The sequence below is a fragment of the Nanorana parkeri genome, unplaced genomic scaffold, assembly GCF_000935625.1.
Source record: "Nanorana parkeri isolate BGI_ZX_2015 unplaced genomic scaffold, ASM93562v1 scaffold228, whole genome shotgun sequence".
Lineage (NCBI taxonomy): Eukaryota > Metazoa > Chordata > Amphibia > Anura > Dicroglossidae > Nanorana > Nanorana parkeri.
Window position 1 is genome coordinate 1511877 of NW_017306496.1, and position 21898 is coordinate 1533774.

Sequence of the window (21898 nt, forward strand, 5' to 3'; positions counted from 1 at the left end):
CTTGACCTACCAAAAACTATATAGGGCTATACGTTGTGAGAGCCTATTTATACAATGCATTCAAATTAAATCAGGGAGACCCTTTAACTATATAGTTGTTGGCAAATTTTTATTGATCGGAGAGATCAGAATCTGGTTATCCATGTCAAACTTTAGGCCAGTGGAAGAAGCAGTAAGAAACCTGTCCGAATCAGGATGCACTTTCACTTTTTTGTTGTTTTAGATAGGTTAGAACCCCTGTCAGTTTCTTCCACTGCCTGCTGGGGACATTCACCTTATTTGTACCGGTGATCTGCCTTCCACAGAGAAAAATCACAAATGTTACTGTTGTCACCAGAAGAGCAAATAGCAATACAAGGGAGATCTTACAGTGGGAACACCACATTTTCTCTCACTTTGCATAGATTTGCCTTTCAATTACCATTGCATTTGTTGGCTTACTGTTCCCCACTCTACCGAAAACTATAAGAACAGTTTCCTAAGGATAAACCTTAATATTTTACATGCATGGGAGAAAACAAAGAGCACATGGAAGGTACTCATGACCAGAGTTATTCATGTATAACACACAATATCATTTAAACAGGGGAATGTGTTCAGAGCGAACAGGACACCACAATAAACACTGATTATTTATAGAAAAAATATGGATTCAGGTTATAAGAAATGACCTGGATATCAAAAATTCTTCCACACCAAATGTATACTAAAGTAAAAACAATGATATATATGTACTACTTTAACAAATAGTACACAAAGTGGTGCATCCAAGAACCGCATTTAACAGAGGTGTACCTGCTGTAGGGACCCTTCCTCCCAATCCACTGATTACATTATGCTCTGTATCATTCATTCAGTGTCCATCACCTCTTACAACTAGCAGTGCCTGTAAATGACCGGCAGCTAGAGGAGTAATAAAACTGTCCAATCCGTAAAAATGGCCATTACTTGTTCTGTGCACTGTCCAAACAACTTCCTGGGTTTAGTGCTTTCCTATATACACCATTTGATGTTTATGAATAAATAAATGTATTGTTTGCACTGTGGTAAGCCTCTAAGTCACAAACTTTTTGCAGCCAAGCATAATTGCTGCTTGAGACTGAGCTATTAAACTGCACACATGAAAGGGTAAAATAATGTGTGCTTTGTGCTATATGAGCCCTGCTTTTTAGTTTTTATAATGCAAAATTGGATACATTTAGAAGCATATGGACATTTTTAATGGTTTTTGGGATCCAGCATGCCGTATACCTTCGGCATGCTGCTAAAGTGGAGGCAGTAACACCCTGGGGCATGTGGCTACATGCTGGTGTTCCTTAGTGCTGTGCACCCAGAGTAATTCACAAAACAAATGAATAATAAAGGAAACAAACATAAATATTATTAAACAAAAAACAACTGTTAACTACAAGTTATATACTAAATATAATCCGTTTCTGTTAAAATGTTATTGCTAAAAGAACATTTGTTTTACACTGAAAGGATATATCTGACCCTTGTTCTGTTATGCTGGGTGTTGGGCACAATTTCCCCCATCAGATATTCAATGTACATCAACAATTCAGGTGTTCTCTATCTCCAGAAAGTTTGAGCACTAGAGACATCCATACATTGTTGGACTATATACCCACGTGTAACAAATGCAACAGATATAATAGATGGTGGATGTGGTGGGACTTGGGACACTTGATAGAAAAAGTTAACATTGATATCTTACTTCTAGTTTAGGCATTGCATAACAGAGGGAGTCTCGGCACAGTAAGAATTACAGTGCCGTTAATATGCGAAGATACTGCAAGAGCTGTAGATGAATTGCTGTTCCTGCTTCCTTCCGTTTCCTCATCTTCTTTACAACACAGAGAGATCTCTGCCAGAGTCCAATTCTCTTTTCAACATGACAAAGCTAAAGATGTTACCACTGCAAGAAAGAAAAAACAATTAAAATGTCAAAAAAGGCGGCCATAAGCTTGTATACAACCTCATAGGGGGTTTTGTATTTATACGAATTGTGATATCAACAATAAGGGTACTAATTTAAGCAGCATTCACTCCTTCTGAATACTCCCCTCCATCTTTCTGCCATGATTGTGCTTGTCTTGCAGATGGCTTGATGCATCAGTTTGGTCCTACTAGGAACTAGAGTACATCACTGTTAGAACCAATCTTTCAAGGTAGGTTTGTATCTGATGACTGAAGGGAACTAACTACAATTCTCAAGATTTTTTTCTTACAATAGTGCCCAGCCCAATGTCCCTAAGGCAGGGGTTTGCGGTCAGAGGAGGCAGGGGAGGCAGAGCCTCACCTAGTATTATGGAGAAAAAAGCTGTTAGCTTCAAGCCTGAAGCTGACAGCTTTTTCTCCATTCAGAGTGGCTTGTAACAGGTTACAGTGCAGGGAAAGCCTCCCCGCTGTGTAACCTTAAGGCTGCTTGTTAATTACAGGCGGTGCTTCATCTAGCTTTTGACAGCTAAGTTAGGTTACACAGCAGCGGGCTTCCCCACTGCTTTGTATAACCTAACATAGTGAGGCTAGAGCTTCAACAGCCTCTACTTGGTGTTAGAGGCTTGAGCTTTGTGGATGGTTTGGAGCAATGGCAACGCACCATTGGTCCAAGCTGTCCAATTAAAAAACAAAACAAAACACTGAGTACAACGATCTTCATGCCTCACCGGTGACAAGCAAGTGACGGGCAAGGAGGCTCCTCCCCATCTTTCTCTCTCCTCCACACTTAGCTCGGTGACCAGGTTGGGGGAGGGGCATTGGTGGGCTCGGACGGACAAGGGGAATGCCTCACCTAGCACAGACCCTACTGCACGTCACTGCTCTAAATCTAGCTACAAGCCAATTTGAAGCATTGCATGTGGGCTGTAATTCATCATGCTGGCCATGCCTGTTTGGCAAAGTTTGGATAAAACTGTCCAAGCACCAAAAATGTGTTAATTCTCATTGAATCTAATATATTGAAGACATTTCAAAGGGACTGTATATAACAGTGATTGGATTAATTCAAACTGTTTCATTAGACCTATGCAGACTGCAAAGCTGGCCATGCAGGTTACAATCTTAGTTTAATCAATGTTCAAGTTGAAGCATTGTGTAAATTGGAATTGTCTTTTGATTGCAGCAAAGAACCCTCAGAAACTACAGATAACAGTCCCAGAGCAGCTCTAACCCATGCAAAAGTGTAATTGTCTTTCTACTAAATCGCATGGCTTCCTACAGTTCACACAGGCATCAGCTGTAAACAAAAATTGCATCTGGAATGTGTTATGTCCTCACTGAGGAGACCCATTCTGTCTTTCAGTACTTATGACCACTTTCACTTTGAAAGATCATAAGGAGAATAATAAATTAACTTCTGTCACAAGAGGTGAATGGATAGCTGTAATGGCACACTTGTGCCACTTACAGCAGTCTGAGAGAATTCCATCCAGAGACTTTCTTTCACTTCCTGTTGTGTCTCCGGGGCAGAAAGTAAAGGGAAATCTCTCCAATGCAACACAGGCACAGGCACCTGTAAAGGGTGGAACACAAAATTCCTGACATTCTCTATTCTAATCTAACCTACAGAAACACTTTAAGATAGAAATAAAACAAAGCATAGCCAACAAAATGATAAACAGAGTAGGGCTGCAACAACGAAGCGATAATAATTGATTATGAGAATAGTTGGCAACTATTCTCATTATCGCTTAGTTAGGGGGAGGGAAGGAGAGGGAGAGAGAGAGGGGGAGGGAGAGAAAGAGGGGGGAGGGAGGGTGAGAGAGGGAGGGAGAGAGAGAGGGAGAGTATTTTTAATGCAACCAATCGATTAGTTGAAAAAATAATCGGACAACTAATTAATTATGAAAATAATCGTTAGCTGCAGCCCTAAAACAGAGTTAGCCTGAGGATTCCGAATGATACAAAATAAAAGAGAGTGTTTTTTCTCCCATTTCATATCAAGCAATACAAGCAAAGAAAAACCCTGATATGCCACATATTCTGCATCAAGACAATTATATCAGATTTCCTTTTTGAATCCAAACTGGACATCTGTTTTTACATATGCCATAGCTCTGCTGTAGAAACCTGATGCCTTGGTTAGGCCATTTACTTACGATAATGATCTTTAAATAATTACCCCTCAATGTGAATGTAAAAAAAATAAGGGAGGAAGGCAGTTTTTTCTTTATACTCCAAAAGATACACTATAGTCAGAAATAAATCAAAATTAGGCATTGAAATGTGTACAGGGAACACTACCTGTCTGCCCAGGGTCCATGTTTTCACTCAGACCTGACATAGCATAGTAGGCCACTAATGCAGCAAGCCAATTTCCTTGAATTATTCTTACTGAAATCAGGCTACCTTCACAACACTAGAAAAATATGGCTTGCAATTTCCTAAGTATCCTTGCAGGCACCTTTTCTTTGTAACCAATGTAAATATCCCCAGGCAAGATTCCACGACATTTGTCACAGTCCAAGAAATGTTGTATGGATGCATTTGCAGATACAAATTTTGCCCATTTTATGCTGCACTTTACCCATTTAGTGTTGGATGCTAGTCCCCAATGGCTCAATCCGCTGGCTCCTATATCACTACTGTGTCCTATAGTGATTTAGGGGTCAGTGGGAGGAACCATCAAGAACAGCAGGCGTACCAGCAAACTGACACATTTCCTGCATTATTGGTTTCTGAAGTGTGTTCAGTTGGCAAATTTTCCTTATTCTGTTTTTCAGGAGAAGCTTTATTTGAACATTAAAGTGTATTTCCACTTTTCGAGTCCAAGTTGAGAAAACTTCTCTATATGTTTGTTATGTGTTCCTATGCACACAGTACACTGAAAAATACCTCTTAAACAAATATTTGTCTCACCCTTTAGATGTTTTGTTGCAGCAGGAAAAAATGGCTGAATCCAAGTTTTCCTGAGCGCCTTTACAGTGATCTCTCCTTATAGAAAAGCTTAGGACTGAATTTTGTTTTCTCATTAACTTTGTTAACATACAATGCAGGAGCCAGGCTTTTCATTGTTTTTTTAAATTGTTTAACCCTTTGTTTGTCAGGCAGCGTTCAAATCTACTTTACAAATTATAATGAAATGAGCCAGCACAATGCAGGCAGGGTTAACACAAACCCCTCACAGACCCTTCTAACATTACAAAGAAGGAGAAGCAAGTTTAAAGGAGAACTATGACATGAGTGCTTTTCACTCACCTCATAGTTCTAGCCGACCTGTGACAATGAGACTGTCACAGGTCGACCTTTAGAAGTCAACTAGAAACCCTAACCCAAATATAAGCAATTTAAACTGAAAGAAGCATTTTACATTTATTTTTATTTTTTTTAGCTTTTGCAATGTTAATGGGAACATGTAACAAATATGAAATAGGTGTTATCCCAATTTGGCTGCAAAAGTGGAAATGCACTTTTAAGCGTTAGCGAGCAAGTCACTTTAAAGTCAACACACAAGTTAGCTTGCAGTATTGTTTGTGGCAGTATTGCCTCTAGAGCTACCATACATATTGTCATTTTATTAAGAAGGACTTTTGATTACCTTAGGGCCTTGTCAGAATCAGCAAGGTGAGGTAGCCATTTAAATTAATGGAGTTGTTCCCTCAGCTAGCAGAAAGGGAAAGACCTCTTGCTAGTCCAGCAAGTGAGGGAGCAACTCCATAGAGAAAAGGTAAGTCGTCTCTTATTGCTCTTGTCATTGGCTAGTTACTGACATGGCCCTAATGCTGGCCATCAGGAATGCACCAATACCAGTATCGGTATAGGTGTTGATACTGGGCATTTTCATACTTGTGAAAATGCCCCGGTACTAAAAGCCGATACTGGCCCTTTACCTTTTTAAATGTGTTCAGCTGCTGTAAGGTCACACGCTTGCTGTGGACCTTGCGGCAGCCTTTCGGGGACCTAGCAGAGCTGCTTGCATTGCTAGCGGCCGCATATCTCCCAAATTCTGAGACTACCAGGGCATTCCTCCTCATCCCAGTCACGGTACCATGTTATCTGACTGCAGAGCATTCCTCCTCAACCCAGCCACAGTACCATGTTATCTGACTGCAGAGCATTCCTCCCCATCCCAGCCATGGCACCATGTTATCTCACTGCAGAGATTTGTAGTCCTCCATAACCGACGGTATTATTCTAAATTGCTGTATAATGTATTCCTGAGATTTGTAGTCCCTCTACAGCTTGAAGTCAGTGGCAGAACTACCAGGGTGCAACGTTTGCAGCTGGGACTAAGCCCTGGCACTCCACCTCTGTCCTAAAATCATTAGTATGTATTGTTTTGAAACAAATGTCACATGACACAAGAACAAAATAAATAAATCGGTAATTGGTATGGGTAAGTACTTGAGGAAAAGTATCAGTATGCGTACTCGGTATGGAGAAAATGGTATTGGTGCATCCCTACTGGCCATATACATATATATATCTTGCAGTCTGAATGTGCAATCTGTATTGAATCTACCTCATACAGTATCTACAAAAACCTTTGTAGCAGAACCCCCACCAAAACAACCCACTCACTTTATATCTAGCCAGTATTGATGAGGCTAGGCTCGGTAGGAACCCAGTTCGCCTGAGTTCGCCCAAGCCTGCCACCCTCTTTCTCCCGTTTCAATCAGTTGCGGAGGAGTGTATTTCATGCCCCACAGCAATACATCACAAAGGGGAGGGGAATTCCCCCGCCGCAGGTGCGGCCACTTTTAGCGCTGGTAGGGGGAGTGGCGATCAGAGTTATGAGCAGGCTTGGGCAAACTTTGCCAAACTGGGTTTGCACCAAGCCCAGGTTCATCGCTACTAGCCAGGTAGGGTCCCATACGGTACTTCATAAATGGTGCTAGATGTAAAGAAGAATGTTCAATCATAGTGCACGGTCTATGTCCAGTCTATGGGTAAAAACTGTCTCAAATAGCTGGAATTTCCTCATATCAGCCAAATAGTCATTCTCCATTTATGATTCTGCAGAGCAGGTTCGAATGTAGTTGTTAAGCAGCAAGAAAGGCTGCCCTAGTTTTTCACTGTGACACTGATAAATAAAGGCCTCTGTAGGTAAACTATACAGGCAAAATGTATAAATGCTATGCATTTACCAATAAAAGGGGGTTCTATAAACAGCATTATTCAACGTCAAAGATAAGTTAAGTCCATGTTTCATATACTGTGAGGTGCTGCTTGTGGCACGCAAAGTATCATACTCATTGGGCCCTGCTTGATAAGTCAAAGCAAAGAGCAATAATATGTAGAAAACAGCACGTGTTGCTATGTGTAATATTTTCAAGGTGCCTTCTCTCTCCTATTTCACCTGCTCCTCTCCTCCCCCTTTCCTCGCAATACTCTTGAAAAGACTTCCATTTTGATTTTATCCATTACACTTGCAAATTATGCTGCTGCCTCCTCCTCCTCTTCCCCCGGACGCCTATTCTTTTTCCCTCTCAGTCTTTCTCCCTATGTCTGACTGCAGGAGAAAAGAATCTAATGATGCTGAAAATTGATTCTGAAGCGTCCTGACAATGCTGTACATCTTTCCCCCTCCTCGCCTGCCATCTTTATGGCCTCCGGCTGTAAAAGTCCCTTTTACTCCCACTGGAGAGAGGCGGATTTATACCGCTGCGCAGGCTGCAACCCTGCTCTGCCCTATTCTGAAGTGAGAACGGAACACGTTTTTCTAACCTCACCTGTCTGTACCTTCTTTCATCCTGTTCTGTCAGGCAATCCCACAGAAAGTAAAGCTGGTCATAGGCATTAGCTAGTGGTTGGATGTGAAATACAAATATGATAATTGAAGGATTCTTTATCATAAATGATCACTGCATAAACAAGGATGTTTATGTCATAGATGAGACTTTATAGACAGGCCTTTTCTGTTAGAAAACAACAAAAATCCGCTTAAAAGAACCTTGTCTGGATGATGGCTTATTTATTCCCTGAGATTAGTTGCTGGAAGTGCCTGCTGTTTTTCTTTCCTGGAGATCCAGCTAACAGCACACTTCCTGTCCTAGGGTGACAACCCTCACTTCCTGTACTGTATCCATAGAGGATCAGTGTCGGCACCCTTGGATGCCTTCTTGATTTGTACTATAAACACACCGCTTCAATTCATCTTAATTACATAGGTAGATGGAGGTTGTGTAGTTCTCAGAGGGTAGCTTGGAAGGCTGATACCATTGTCAGAGTGTTCAGTATGCAGGAAGTGACAAGGAAAGTGCATTTCTTCCAGGGTCAACATTTTTTTTTACTTGCAGCCTGAAAAAGAAAACTAATGCAGCCACATCAAGGACCTGGAAAGCTGCAATAGATTACATGTTTGTTCTTGGGTTAAGTAAGATATCCTTTTGTAGATATTCTGTTATATAGGATCCATTTTAAACTGCCCCTTACATGTACAAGGGTAGGCCTATACTAGGGGAAGGACCTGAAGAAAAGAGTGGACACAATTCTCCATTTTATGAAGAAGCTGGATCTGGCAAGTTAGATTTTTCTTAGACTTGATTCAAAAGATCAGCAAAATGTAACTATTACAATGTAGTGTGAGAACCTTCCTATTTAAAGTGACATTAAACCCTCAGATTTTTTAACATAAAACAATACTGTAATGTGTGACTTACTGTAATCCATGAAAGTTTCCCTTCTCTTTGCTGCTCTTCCTTTTAAATTTGTATCTGTTCTCATGCTTGGGGAGAACTTCTGTTTTGCAGCAGACTGCCTTGTCTCTGGAATGGATACACGGTGTCTATGTATACGTTTGTATAGGCTTGAAACCTGAGCCAGCACTACAGGAAGAGGCCCTGAGCTGAAAAGGGAAGTTCTTCCCAAGCATGAGAAGACATGAGGATTTAAAAGGAAGAGCAGCAAAGAGAAGGGAAACAACCATGGATTACAGTAAGGCACACATTACAGTATTGGTTTATGTTAAAATATCTGAGGGTTTAATGTCACTTTAAGCCATGCCTCTGCACTTCCTGTTTGCCACATTTTTGTGCTCCTGCCAATATCTTGCTTCCTGCTCCTTCTGTGATACAACCCGCTCATACTGCTACCCGTGTAACGACCTTTGGCTGCTGATTCACTGACTACTCTCATCATCTTCCACTTCATACCTGATACCTTTGGCTACTGACCTGGGCTTGATCTCTGACTACGCTTCTGCCTGCTCCTATACTACTACCGTCTGCTTGTGTACCGACCCCGGCTTGTTTGACTATGACTTTGCCTGCTGTTTCAGCTACTGCACTCAGAGCCTGATCCAGATCGTGACAGGAAGGCAACATTATATTATTTATAAATGTTAATGTCAAGTTATATTCTGTGCATTTAGGAATCCTTCCAGCATTTAAAAAAAAAACCAATTACCTGAGCTAGCAGGAACTATGGTATGGTATGACAATGTAAGATAATTTAGATGAACAGTACTGACATATGTAATAAAACAAATGAAAATGAACCTGTAAGTCAATAAGTCAATGTAAACATTAATCTTTATTAGCCAAAAACCTCTCCTCTTGGGGCCTAATTTAAAGTAAACCTGTGTCTAGACTATGCACACCAACATATTTACATGTTCTAAACAAGAAGTAAAAGCACTAAAAACAAGCCTCTCTATCTATAGGCATTGTGGAGAAATTGATTTTTAAAGTTCACAACATAGGCACTGACATTTTAGCTTTTTTTGAGATAATGAGATGAGATAAGGTCTTGACAGCCCTCTTGATGTAAACACACAGCAGGTTTTTGTAAGCTGTCAGAATCAGAAGCCCTACAACAGGTAAGGAATTACTGCACAGCAGACCAGCTAGAGAGATGTGTGAAAGCTCTTTCATGGCTTGTTATATATATGGAAATTGTTTAATGCCTATAATCTTGACACAAGTGCACTTTAATTTCATTTTGTTGCTGGGGTCTGACCTCCCAGAATCCAACAATAAGGTCCACCAACTGTCATTACCTTCTCAAATGAGAGCTCCCTACTGGCCACAAAGGGATTGCTGCTGACAGGGATTCGTGCTAAAGTCAAGGCACCAGTAACAAAATAAGTTAAAAGAAAATTATAGGGAGAGTGAAATGCACTCATCCCCATAATTAGAGCTGACGTGTGAAACTGAAGTTGACACACTTCAGCTCTATTGATCGAGAACTGAGCGATCACATACCGCTGTTGACTCCCCATCTTCTTCTTGCAGATAGCGGTGACTGGCAGTCACCGCTCACAACAGGGATTCCCCCCCTCGCCTCTATCTGTGGCAGTAAAAGGAGGAGCTGCACAATGGTGAGCTCACCTCAACTGTAACTCCTATCGGCATATTCCTTGCATCTTTTATAACTGCCTGGAGTCCAGATGTCAGAGAATATATTACTTTTGTTATTCTCAGTCATTTTCAAATGCACTAAAACTAAACTAATTTTCCCACAGTCATCCTGTCTAGGTTAGGTTGTAAAAATGTTAGCAATCATTAAGTCAGAGTCTCCAGTTTGTATATGCTCCCACAATCTCTCAGCAAGCACAAGGAAGCTCTGATAGGCCAGAACCCCCAGTGGCTACAGTGTGAGTAGCAAAGATTAAATACATTACATGCGGAGTTCTCTGATGACGAAGACTGATGTTTAACAGATACTGCCATCAGAGAAAATGTAGAAGACTTTGAGCCATTTGCATTCCATTGAAAATTTTATAGCAGTTGATGTATTTGGACAATCACTATTGTGTTGTCTGAGACTGCCATTATGAGAAGTTCTATGTCGCTCCACAGGTGCTGCACTTTACCTCTTAAGACATAACTGATCCCTCATTATACAGCAAGACCCTCTGGTGTGAACTGTAAAAAGGTTGTCATAAAATTATGAAGTACTTTAGGAATTCCATATCAGAACAAGGCATTACTACAGCAGACAAGTGATCAATCTGTGGCTTAAATGACTTCCACAATCCACAACAAGTAATGAGTAAAACAGACTTTTGTTCCCATAGCACTGAATGTAATCCTATAATCAATAAAAGTAATCAAACAAGTAAGCAGTTTAAACAGATGATACATGTGTATGAACCACACTGGCTGCCAAAGACAACGCATCATGCAAAGTGTTAAAGAGAAAGTCTCAAAGTGCTGATACAGTCCCTGATAAAAAAAAATACTATTCAGACAAAATTGAGAGAAAGTTTTGCATTAAAGAAATAATAGTCACTTCCATGTGTCTATAGAGATGTTCTGACATCTTGAGAAAGCTCTGCATGACTGATCACCAGATATTCCTTTTTCTATTGAGCACTCTGAGTTACAAAAGAAAATGACAAGTCCAGTGATAATGCAACTTAAGCTGCAATGATCGGACTGATCTGTCATTGCCTGAGAGAGATCTGACCATCTATGCCACCCTCGGCTTGTCCTGCCTCGTAGACACCGATCAGATTTAAACCTGCACAGAAAAATGGTGCTTTCAGTTCAAACAATGAACCCGAATGGTTTCTATTGCTCTGAGACAGTTTTTCCCTCAGGCATTCTGATTAATAAGGCCCAGTAGGAGCTCAGTAAGTCCATTTCTCCACGTCTGCCACTTAGACAGACAAGCGAGTGTTACAAAGACATATATTAAGAAATGTGCCGCAGCTACTGTGCTGTATGCGATCATAAATTGCTATAACCTGCTTAATGGAGCTGCAAACTAACAAGGCATGGAGGTACATTTCATTTGACCCTTGACGACTGGTATTTCCAGCACGAACCCCACTCTGCAGATTTATAGTGTCTTTGTTCATGCATATTGGGTGTGTATAGAAGCACACTGAGCAGACGGCGATTGGAAGGCACTGAGCACCTGCAGTACTGTAAGGATTGTTTTTGTGACAATGCTAGACAGGTATTTTCTGTTGTAAAACCCAGCACTGGAGACATCTAAACGGCCAAGGAAGAAGATATGATGGTATGATGTGCTGTAAAAATGATGTGCACAAACTACAGTGCAGATGGGTGATAGAAAACATGAACAAAGCCAGTATGAACAAATCAATGATTCTGCTTCCAGCTGGAGGCTGCCAATAGCACGCTTGTACTAGACAAACCACAGTACTTAAAGGAGAACTATGGGGTTAAGGCTTTTCCCCATAGTTCTCCTTAGGGTAACAGGAGGACACAAACTAGCGTACTGTCGCAAAAAAATAGCATATCCCGATAACTAAATGCAATTAATTTATTTGATTACATTTAATAGGAAAACGTTTATTTATCTATCTATCTATATAGTCCCAGGGGTAGTGACCACACTCTATATGAAAGGTAAATGCCCAAGGGCACAGCCACAAAACTATCCATACAAATCCAAAGCAGATATAGAGGCCATCACAGGTCTTGCAGTGGAGTTGAGTCAAAGCATCAGCATTTTATTGTCAACATTTCGATGAAGCTCAGTCCATCTTTATCAAGACAAGTGTCCATAAAGATGGATTGAGCCCATTGAAATGTTGACAATAAAAAGCTGATGCTGTGACTTTTCTCCGCTGCAAGTCCTGTGAATGCTTCTATATCTACTTTGGAGATATATACACTATATTGCCAAAAGTATTGGGACGCCTTTACACACACACATGAACTTTAATGGCATCCCAGTCTTAGTCCATAGGTTTCAATAATGAGTTGGCCAACCCTTTGCAGCTATAAAAGCTTCAACTCTTCTGTGAAGGCGTCCACAAGGTTTAGGAGTGTGTCTATGGGAATGTTTGACCATTCTTCCAGAAGCGCATTTGTGAGGTCAGGTACTGATGTTAGACGAGAAGGCCGGGCCTGTAGTCTCCTCTTCAATTCATCCCAAAGGTGTTCTATCGGGTTGAGGTCAGGACTCTGTGCAGGCCAGTCAAGTTCCTCCACCCCAAGCTCGCTCATCCATGTTTTTATGGACCTTGCTTTATGCACTGGTGCCCAGTCATGTTGGAACAGGAAGGGGCCATCCCCAAACTATTCCCACAAAGTTGGGAGCATGAAATTGTCCAACATGTCTTGGTATGCTGATGCCTTTAGAGTTCCCTTTACTGGAACTAAGGGGCCAAGCCAAACCCCTGAAAAACAACCCCGCACCATAATCCCGCTTACACCAAACTTTAAACCTGGCACAATGCAGTCAGGCAAGTATCGTTCTCCTGGCAACTGCCAAACCCAGACACGTCCATCGGATTGCCAGACAGAGAAGCGTGATTCGTCACTCCAGAGAACACGTCTCCACTTCTCTAGAGTCCAGTTGCGGCGTGCATTACACCACTGCATCCGACTCTTTGCATGGCACTTGGTGATGTAAGGCTTGGATGCAGCTGCTCGACTATGGAAACCCATTCCATAAAGCTCTCTAAAAAAAAAATATATATTATTTCATAATTTTTTTTTGATTTACTGTTAGGGGATTTGGGGAAATATCGGGGGTCTAAACAGATATTAAAGTAAGCTTACCATGCCCTCAGTTATTTACAAACACTCAGCGATCAATACTGACCACTGAGTGTTGGTGCTCTGCTCTCCATCTTTACTGCTTCGCCTGTCACAGGAGCTGAGCTCTCCTCCTCCACCGACCCGCTCAGCCTCCTGACAGCTTCTCTCCTCCCCGCTGGGTGCCGGCAGCTGGATCGGCTCTGTGTCCCTCTGATCCCTGCCTCTGCCAACACAGGTGGGGGAGAGCAGCGGGGATCGGAACAGACACAGACTGAAGCTTACAGACCAGCGCCCAGCAGGGAAGAGAGAAGCTAGGGATTCACCGCATTTTCTGCCATTTTGGTACTATCGGCATTTTGCCCAGAGTATCATTTTTGGCCGTATTGTTTCTGCAGCCGAAATTTTGGTGCTTTCCTAGTGTCATTATTTACTTTACAAACGTAAAACCAAAATGGAAAAGTTTATTTGTGCAAAACGAAGTACACCCTTACTGCTTCCATAGGAATTAAGAGGCTAAGTAGCAGCCAGGTGCTGCTAATCGAATGCCCTTGGTTAACTGTTCATCAGGAAGTGTGAACACCTCTATGTGGAAAGCCAAAGTTTTAGCAGTTTTCTGGTCTGGAGCATTCAGGTGTGTGTTAACACAATGCCAAGGAGGCAAGACATCAACAATGATCTTAGAGAAGCAATTGTTGCTGCCCATCAATCTAGGAAGAGTTATAAGGCCATTACCAAACAATTTAAAGTCCATCATTCTACAGTAAAAAAGATTATTCACAAGTATAAAACGTTCAAGACAGTTACCAATCTTCCCGGGAGTGGATGTCCCAGCAAATGCACCCCAAGGTCAGACCGTTCAATGTTTAGAGAAATTGCAAAAAACCCAAGACTCAGACTCTACATGCCTCTGTCTGTTATTTTAGATGTTAACGCTCATGACAGTACAATTAGAAAAAGGCAGAACAAGTATGGTTTATTTGGAAGGGTTGCCAGGAGAAAGCCTATTCTCTCTAAAAAGAACATGGCAGCATGGCTTAGGTTTGCAAAGAACAAGCCACAAGACTTCTGGAACAATGTCCTTTGGAGAGACGAGACCAATGTGGAACGAAAGCGCTACAATTGGTGAAAACCAATCACAGCATATCAGCACAAACACCTCATACCAACTATCAAGCACTGTAGTTGTGGGGTGGTGGTTGTTTTGCAGCCAAAGGACCTGGACACCTTGCATTCATTGAGTTAACCATGAACTCTTTTACATACCATAGTACTCTAGAGTCAAATGGGAAGCCATCTGACTGCAGCTTGGCCAAAATCGGGTCATGCAACAGGACAATGATCCCAATCACAACAGCAAATCTACAACAGAATTGCTGAAAAAGAAAGAACTAAGATGTTGCAATGGGCAAGTCAAAGTCCAAACTTCAACCAGACTGAAAAGCTGTTGCAGGGGGGCGGAACCGGCGGAATATTAAAAATAAAATGAAAAAAAAAACCGACAGAGACGAAAACAATGTGAAAAAAAAGACCGAAAAATGACATGAAAAAAAGAAAAAATCATAACGCCAGGGAGGTTAAGAGAGCTGTGCATAAATATATGCCTGCAAACCTCAATGAACTGAAGCAACGTCGTAAAGAAGAGTGGGCAAAAATTCCTCCACAACGATGTGAGAGACTGATAAAGTCATATAAAAAACAAATACTTTAAGTTATTGCTGCTAAAGGTGGTTCTACAAGCTACTGAATCATACGTTTTCCCACATGGCTTCTCCACTTTGGCTTTATGTTTGTAAAATAAATAATGACACGGTATAATATGTCATGTGTTGTTCATCTGAGGTTGTATTTATTCTAAGGACCAGATGATTTTTTATCATGTCTTCAGGCTTAAAACCATAGAGCTCAAAGAGGGTGTACTTTCTTTTTCACACTAATATTAAAAGCACAGATCATTGCCGAACTGATGCATTTGATGTTTTGTTTGCATCTACCGTAAGTGATGGATGTGTAATGGCTTAAGTTAAATTATGAAGTTATGTTTTATTCTACTGATATGCTGTGATTGTTTTTTTGTCCTAATTAAAGAAAAAAAAGTTCAAAGTAGAACAATGTGCACAATTAAAAGTTATATGTATGATGCAGTCAGTCACTAGCAGCTCATGTTTTATTGAATACCCCTGTAACAGTTTTATTACCTGCTGATGCTGCCAGTAGATCTGTTATTTTTCCACTTCCTTTAATAGGGTGACAACAAGGTTTGTTCTTCAGTAACATTGGACAGCTAGCAAATAAAACCTAACTCCAGCTAACACTTTAAAGCAGTTGCTGCATTTTTTTTTGGGGGGGGGGTCCAAAACAAATACAAGGCTTATAAACACGTTAAGCTCTGAAGAATTCTAAGAGGTAGGAACGTTCCAAAAGCAGTCCATAACAGAGGGGCAGGCACCATAACAACTAGAAGAACCATCTCAAATACTCAAACAGCCACCTGAAGAACTTTTATGCAGAAGCATCTACTTTACAAAACTTAGCAAAAGTGTGAACAGAAGACCAAGTTGCATCCTTGTTATTTGAGTAACAGAAGCTTGATTCTAAAATGTCCAAGCAATACTAACTACTAGGAGAATGAGCAGAAAACAGGAAAAGGTGTAACCTTATCTCACAACTCAACAAATTCACTTAGAAATAGTGAATCTTGAAGCTGAACAACCTTTTCTTGGACCTTCAGGTAGAACAAATGAAGAATCCAAACGCCTAAAGGGATCTGTGGCTGACAAATAAACTCTAACAGCCCACGCAATGTGCAAACAATGAAGAGACATTTCCTTATGATGAACAGCAGCAGGACGAAGTGAAGGTAAAATGATGTCTTTATTGAAATGAAAGGCCAAAATCACCTTGTCCCTGTAAAGAACAAATAGGGATCTCCACAAAACAAAGACAGACAACTTGGAAACCCTTCTTGTGACATGGGCACAAGAAAGGCAATTAACAAAGACAAAGAAATGACTCGGATAGGATCAAAAGGAGGTTTTTCAAAAACAGATAAAACCTAGTTCAAATCCCACAGACGAAGAGGAGCCCTAACAGGAGGAGTCACACGTGGAACTCCCTTAATAAAAAGTATGAATCAAGGAACTGGAAGCAAGAGGATGTTGAAAAAGAACTGACAAGGCAGATATCAGACCCTTTACCGTACCAAAAGCTAAATGTTGATGTACCCCAAGTTGAAGGAAAAACTAAGTTTGTACTATAGAAAAAGCACGTTGGGAAAACCCCAAGGACTCTGTAACAAGGACACTCCACTGTAGTCCAGGTAAATCAAGTCAAATGCAGTTTATTAACCCTTTCGCTGCCAAGCCCTCCGGAACATTTTTCAAATCAGCTGGCCAAGCCATTTTTGAATTTTCTGCAATTTTTTCCTATTGAAAGTCCCACACGCACCTGAGTGTGCTGTGGCTTTGTGCTTCCTGCACCCACACAACTCCAACACTCCTCTCTGAACTCTGGTCCAGACTCCTAATAAGGCTGCTTTTAGCCACCTGATACAGCTATACTGGTCATTGGTAACACCTGGCCCCAGGACTGGAGATCTCATCCCACCCAGAGCTCTACCAAAATCTCCAGAGCTCCAGATCCCAGCTACATTTAGGAAAACTTGGAAGAACCTGAAAAGCCAGGCTCTTCCTTATAACCTGCTTTACTTTCTGGGCCCTCTCAGCCCCTTTGGCTGAGAGTCCTGGTCGCCATCCTCCACCGTGGCATTGGCTTACACTGCCACAACTCACACCAAAGAAAATAAACCTTCCACATACAGTGATAAATCCTACAAGTGGAAGATCTACGAGCCTTCTGCATAGTTAGAATAACAGAATCTAAAATTCCTTTGTCTTTCAACAGCCAGGCGATTGCAGCTAAAACAGCCGCGCGTTGTGTATCGCAAAAAAAGGCAGCGCAGCAATCGCTGTGTGCAATTGTGCACAATCGCGCGGTCCCGGGATGCACATCCCGGATCGCCCAGGTCTGCCCCAGCCCTGAGATACCAGATCTTGGTGATCTGAAAGAAGCCAATAGCTGAACCATTCCTGCGAAGCAAACAAGGCGTTCTCAAATCGAAGTCCCAGCCTCTCAAAGAGATGGTGAGAAATTCACATAAAATCATTCAAACTCCAAGTAAAAAGGCATTTAGCCAAATAGGAATCTAAAAGCACATAGCCCAAGTAAAATATAAAGGAGGAAAACACCCAACCTTATAAACATTAGGTACACTTTTGTTTTCTTTACTCATGACTCCATAGCCCTGTTCCCAACATAACAGGAATCCCCATGTAATACTGGCCTGACCGTTAAATTATGAAAACAAGACCACTGCAGGACGAAGCATAAATACTGAGACCAGAAACAACCTGCTTCATGACAACTGGGAAACTTCCAGGATTTCACTCATCCAACATGAATCTATCAGTTTTGTCAGCTAGCTAGAGAAACTTCCAGGATTTACCTTATCCAGCCGGAATCTCTCAGTTTTGTCAGCTAGTAGAGAGACTTTCAGGATTTAATAATATTCGGCATGAATCAACTAGCAACTCTTGGTAGTAAAATCTTCAACAAAGAAACAAAATAAACTAAAATAATAAAGCAGAACAAAAGGAGACATCCATTCTCCTGAAGACACTAAGCTAAACTGGCAGGTGTGAGGTGGGAGGGGCTATATCCTTAAAGTGGCAGGCTTTTCATTTTTTTGCCTAGTGTCCATTTCTCCTGGAGGCAGCAGCACAACCCTTCAGAGCTGTGTCTCTCAATGACTGATAAAGAAATACCTGGTGCTTCTGGGTAAAGAGGAACATGTGACTCCATGTGACAGCACTGGTGTTGATTCCAACATTTAGATATAACAAGCACATGCAGAACTCATGTTCACTATTACTCTACACTACCAAGAAATCCTCGAATGGGCTGCCTCACTTAGAAATATCAGTATAGGCAGTCTTAAAGCCCAACTGCAACCAAAACTTTACTTTTAGATTTAGATAGCACGGGAAGTGGTACAACCTAGGCCAGACCACTCCTGACTGTATTCCTTTTTGGTAGATTCTCTTCACATCCTGTTCCTGTAACACTGACGCACCCCAGCAAGAACACAAACAGCAATAATAACCTGAGAGGGGTTTTATCCCTTTTGCACACCACAAAAAAACCAAGCATTTTTAATGCAATGATGTCTGTTCTGGGGATATGCCCGTGACGCCAGATATTTGTACAGGAAGTAGGGTAAATCTCACCAATGGGGAACACTGACAGCAACAAACACCTAGAAAAAGTCTTACCTCTGTCTCATGTTATCAAAAACAAAAAATAAAGTTTGACTAGACATTAGCTTTAAAGGAAAAGGCAAGCATCCAACAGATCTGATGGCCGACAATGCTTAAAATTCAGCATGGGACCGTGATATTGTTGGCCCAGCACAGAAAATGAGGCCACAACAGGATGACTAGCAGGATCAACAGTAAATACTTTGCAATGAAGGGGACAGATAGAAGATGGCAGATTTAAGATGGCAAAAATGAAGGCTTGTTTGTTATTTAAAGAAGGGGACTACCCCTGTACTGCAAGGGTTAAGTGCTCATTTGGTCTGGGGAGGAAAATAGTTATACTCACCTGATCCTCGGAGACGGCCTGCTGTTAGACTGGTCCCTCCCCCTCCATTGCAGCAGGCTAAGGTCCGTGAGTCATCATATCAAATACACTGTGTATTAGACGTGAGAATGCCAAGGCACATTCCATCGCTGCAGCGGAGGAGACGAAGGGCAGGAGGGAGTGCTGTAACAGCGGCCTGGCTTTGGGGAACGGGTGAGTATAACTTTGTTATTTTCCTTCCTAGACCAAAACGAGCACCGCAGGGGTTAACATTAATTTTCCCCAAGATATACTCACCCGAACTACCGAGCTTCTTCTTAGACTGGTCCCTGGAATGTCTCTCCCCTCCTCTGCAGCGGTCTAAGGTCCAATTAATCATTACGTCTACACACTGTGCATAGACATGAGGGACATTCCAATCTGCTGCTGCGGAGGGGACAGGCTGGAGGGAGCACCATGACAGCTGGCCGGCTTGGAACTTTGGGTGAGTGAATCTTTGTTATTTTATCAAGTAGACACAAATAAGCACTTAACCCTTGCAGTGCGGGGGTAGTCCCACTGCAAGGGTTAATAAAAACATTCTTCTTTAAGCAAATTGTGTTTGCCTAGAGTTCCACTTTAAGCTTTCTGTACATTATTTATACAGTACTACATTATTAACATTGCGGGGCATTTATAAAGCTTCTCAAAAGTCATGTGACTGGCCTGTGTTCAGCAACGAAAACTCAGTGGGAACCCCGAGGCTCCACACCTGAGCCTGCATTTTATGAATGGACCATAAAATATCTATGGGCACCAGCAAATGCCTAGGCTTGTTGAGGGCAGAAGACTGTTGCACCGGTTTGAAAGCCTTTTTTGATCGCCTTCCCCTGATAAGCGGGTGCATAAATGCCAGGTGGTTGAACATAATGTCTATGACAGCCAATGAACCTGGCCTGCCTGCAGCAGGTTCTTAGCTTCAAAGAAAACAAATAGAATACTAAATAGTGGACACATGTATACAGTATCTGTACATGGTATTAAAGTGTCTTGTATTTGTTTTTATTGATCCTTTTATTCTTACTCTGCTAGAATATAATTAGAGAATTATATTGCTGTCAGCAAAGGGGCTAGGGTAACATTAAATTTGCTCTGGTTCACTTTCACTATAGCCTATTAGGAAGCCTGCAGACCATTAAAAACTAATATGTTAGCTGTCCACAGAGCTTAGCCCAACATTTCACACACAACTTTCTGTACTTTCAGCTATCATTAATGGTTGCAAAGCTTAATTTGACGCACAGGGACTAGATGACCGCTAGTTGTGTCCCGTCCCCTGCACTGTCTTTGTCTTTGTTAGTTTTAATGTATCTGGGGCTACATGGCTATACTATCTTTGTGATAATTGTAGGTGGGTGATGGACGGAAGTTTAGACGCAATCATGTTTGTGATGGTAAAACTGACAAAGTGCATCGCTAAGCTGTCAAAGTTAACAGGGAAAATGCTTCTCTGGAGAATACACATATGAGACAAAGGGTGAGATACAATAACTAGACGACGTCTGAAACTGTGGCTGCCCTCCGTGAAGGTGCACAATTAAAGAATGGCGATATATGAGCTGATCTCTCACGGAGAACAAAACATGGTCCCTCATGGATCCCCCACAACAGTTTTGTTTGTAAACTGCTGCAAGAAAACGTTGGAAGATCTCTGTACCGCCTAATGAGCACTTCCAACATTCTAGTGTAGGTGTCATCACTCAGGCGTTAACCCTACCATAACCCATTTGTCACAAGCAATGTTACAATTGGTCATAAGGCTGGTAAACGTAGCCAGCGTATTAGCACCTTAAAGCTGAACTGCAGGCAAATAGTTGAAATACATATACTGTATGTGAATTGTCTTACCTGACAAAGAATTTGTAATTTTGTTCTGACAGTCTTCTAATTTACACACCACTACCAGATAGCATAGCCAGGTCTGTGACATCACTTTTCCTGGCTGCAGTTTAGCTATTCGGCTTGATCACAAATTCAACTTCTCAACAATGAAGGAGCATTGTAATTTTGCTCATTCTGTATGCACCATCTTTAGCAAGCTCCCAGTTTAAACTGTTAGAAACGTGCAATGTAGTACAGCCTTGACTCACAATGTTGGCCCTCCCTCTTGCAGTCTCCTGATGTGCCTATACACAGACAAATTCAAATTCAGAGACTTTTGTTAATTATATTTAACCCCTTAGTGACGGGAGATGTATACTGTACGTCCCCCGTCACTAAGTGCCCAAGTGACTGAGCAGCTATTCGGGGCTCTGGATTGCCGGCGACCGCTGAGATCAGCAGTTACCATTCATTGATAGATACCTCAGTATTGAGGCATGCATTCAAGAATTAAGCTTTTACAGACACCCAATCGCTTTCAGTGGTCAGGTGTTTGACAATGATAGGAGTGCTGTGTGAACCGCACTTCATATCACTGTTAAGCAGCCGTACAGACTGGGATTAGGAAATCCTGATGTGTACCGGCTTTTTGCTAAATGTTTCAGCATAGAAATATTTAGCAAAATGTTTCTATGCTAAAACATAGTTTCAGACTTCTGATAGGTGTGGCAACGATCAGAAGTCTTTAGTGACATCTGAACCTGACATGCTGCGGGATCAGCATGTTAGAGTCAGTGTCACTAAGGTTATTATTAACTGTTACTAAGTTTGGAGCAGCCTAATAATAAACAAAAATGTAATCAAATTATCGAGCAGTCATAGAAGAATTCAGAAGAATGACTGCTTGATATAATTAAAAATAAATACATTAAAAGTGCAAAAAATAGTGTAAAGTGTAAAAAAAAACAATAAAAAAATTATTTTTATATATATATATA

At 41.4% G+C, this 21898-nt stretch overlaps 1 protein-coding gene across 1 annotated transcript in view; it reads right to left on the bottom strand.

The window, feature by feature from the left end:
• Nucleotides 1–1663: 1663 nt before the first annotated feature.
• The window catches only part of CALCOCO1 (calcium binding and coiled-coil domain 1), a 59740-nt gene continuing 39505 nt past the window's right edge, over nucleotides 1664–21898 (bottom strand). Inside the window, exon 13 of the mRNA XM_018556210.1 lies at nucleotides 1664–1918. Within this exon, the coding sequence (XP_018411712.1) occupies nucleotides 1913–1918 (6 nt within the window). The 3' untranslated portion in view covers nucleotides 1664–1912. The remainder of the gene's footprint in view (nucleotides 1919–21898) is intronic.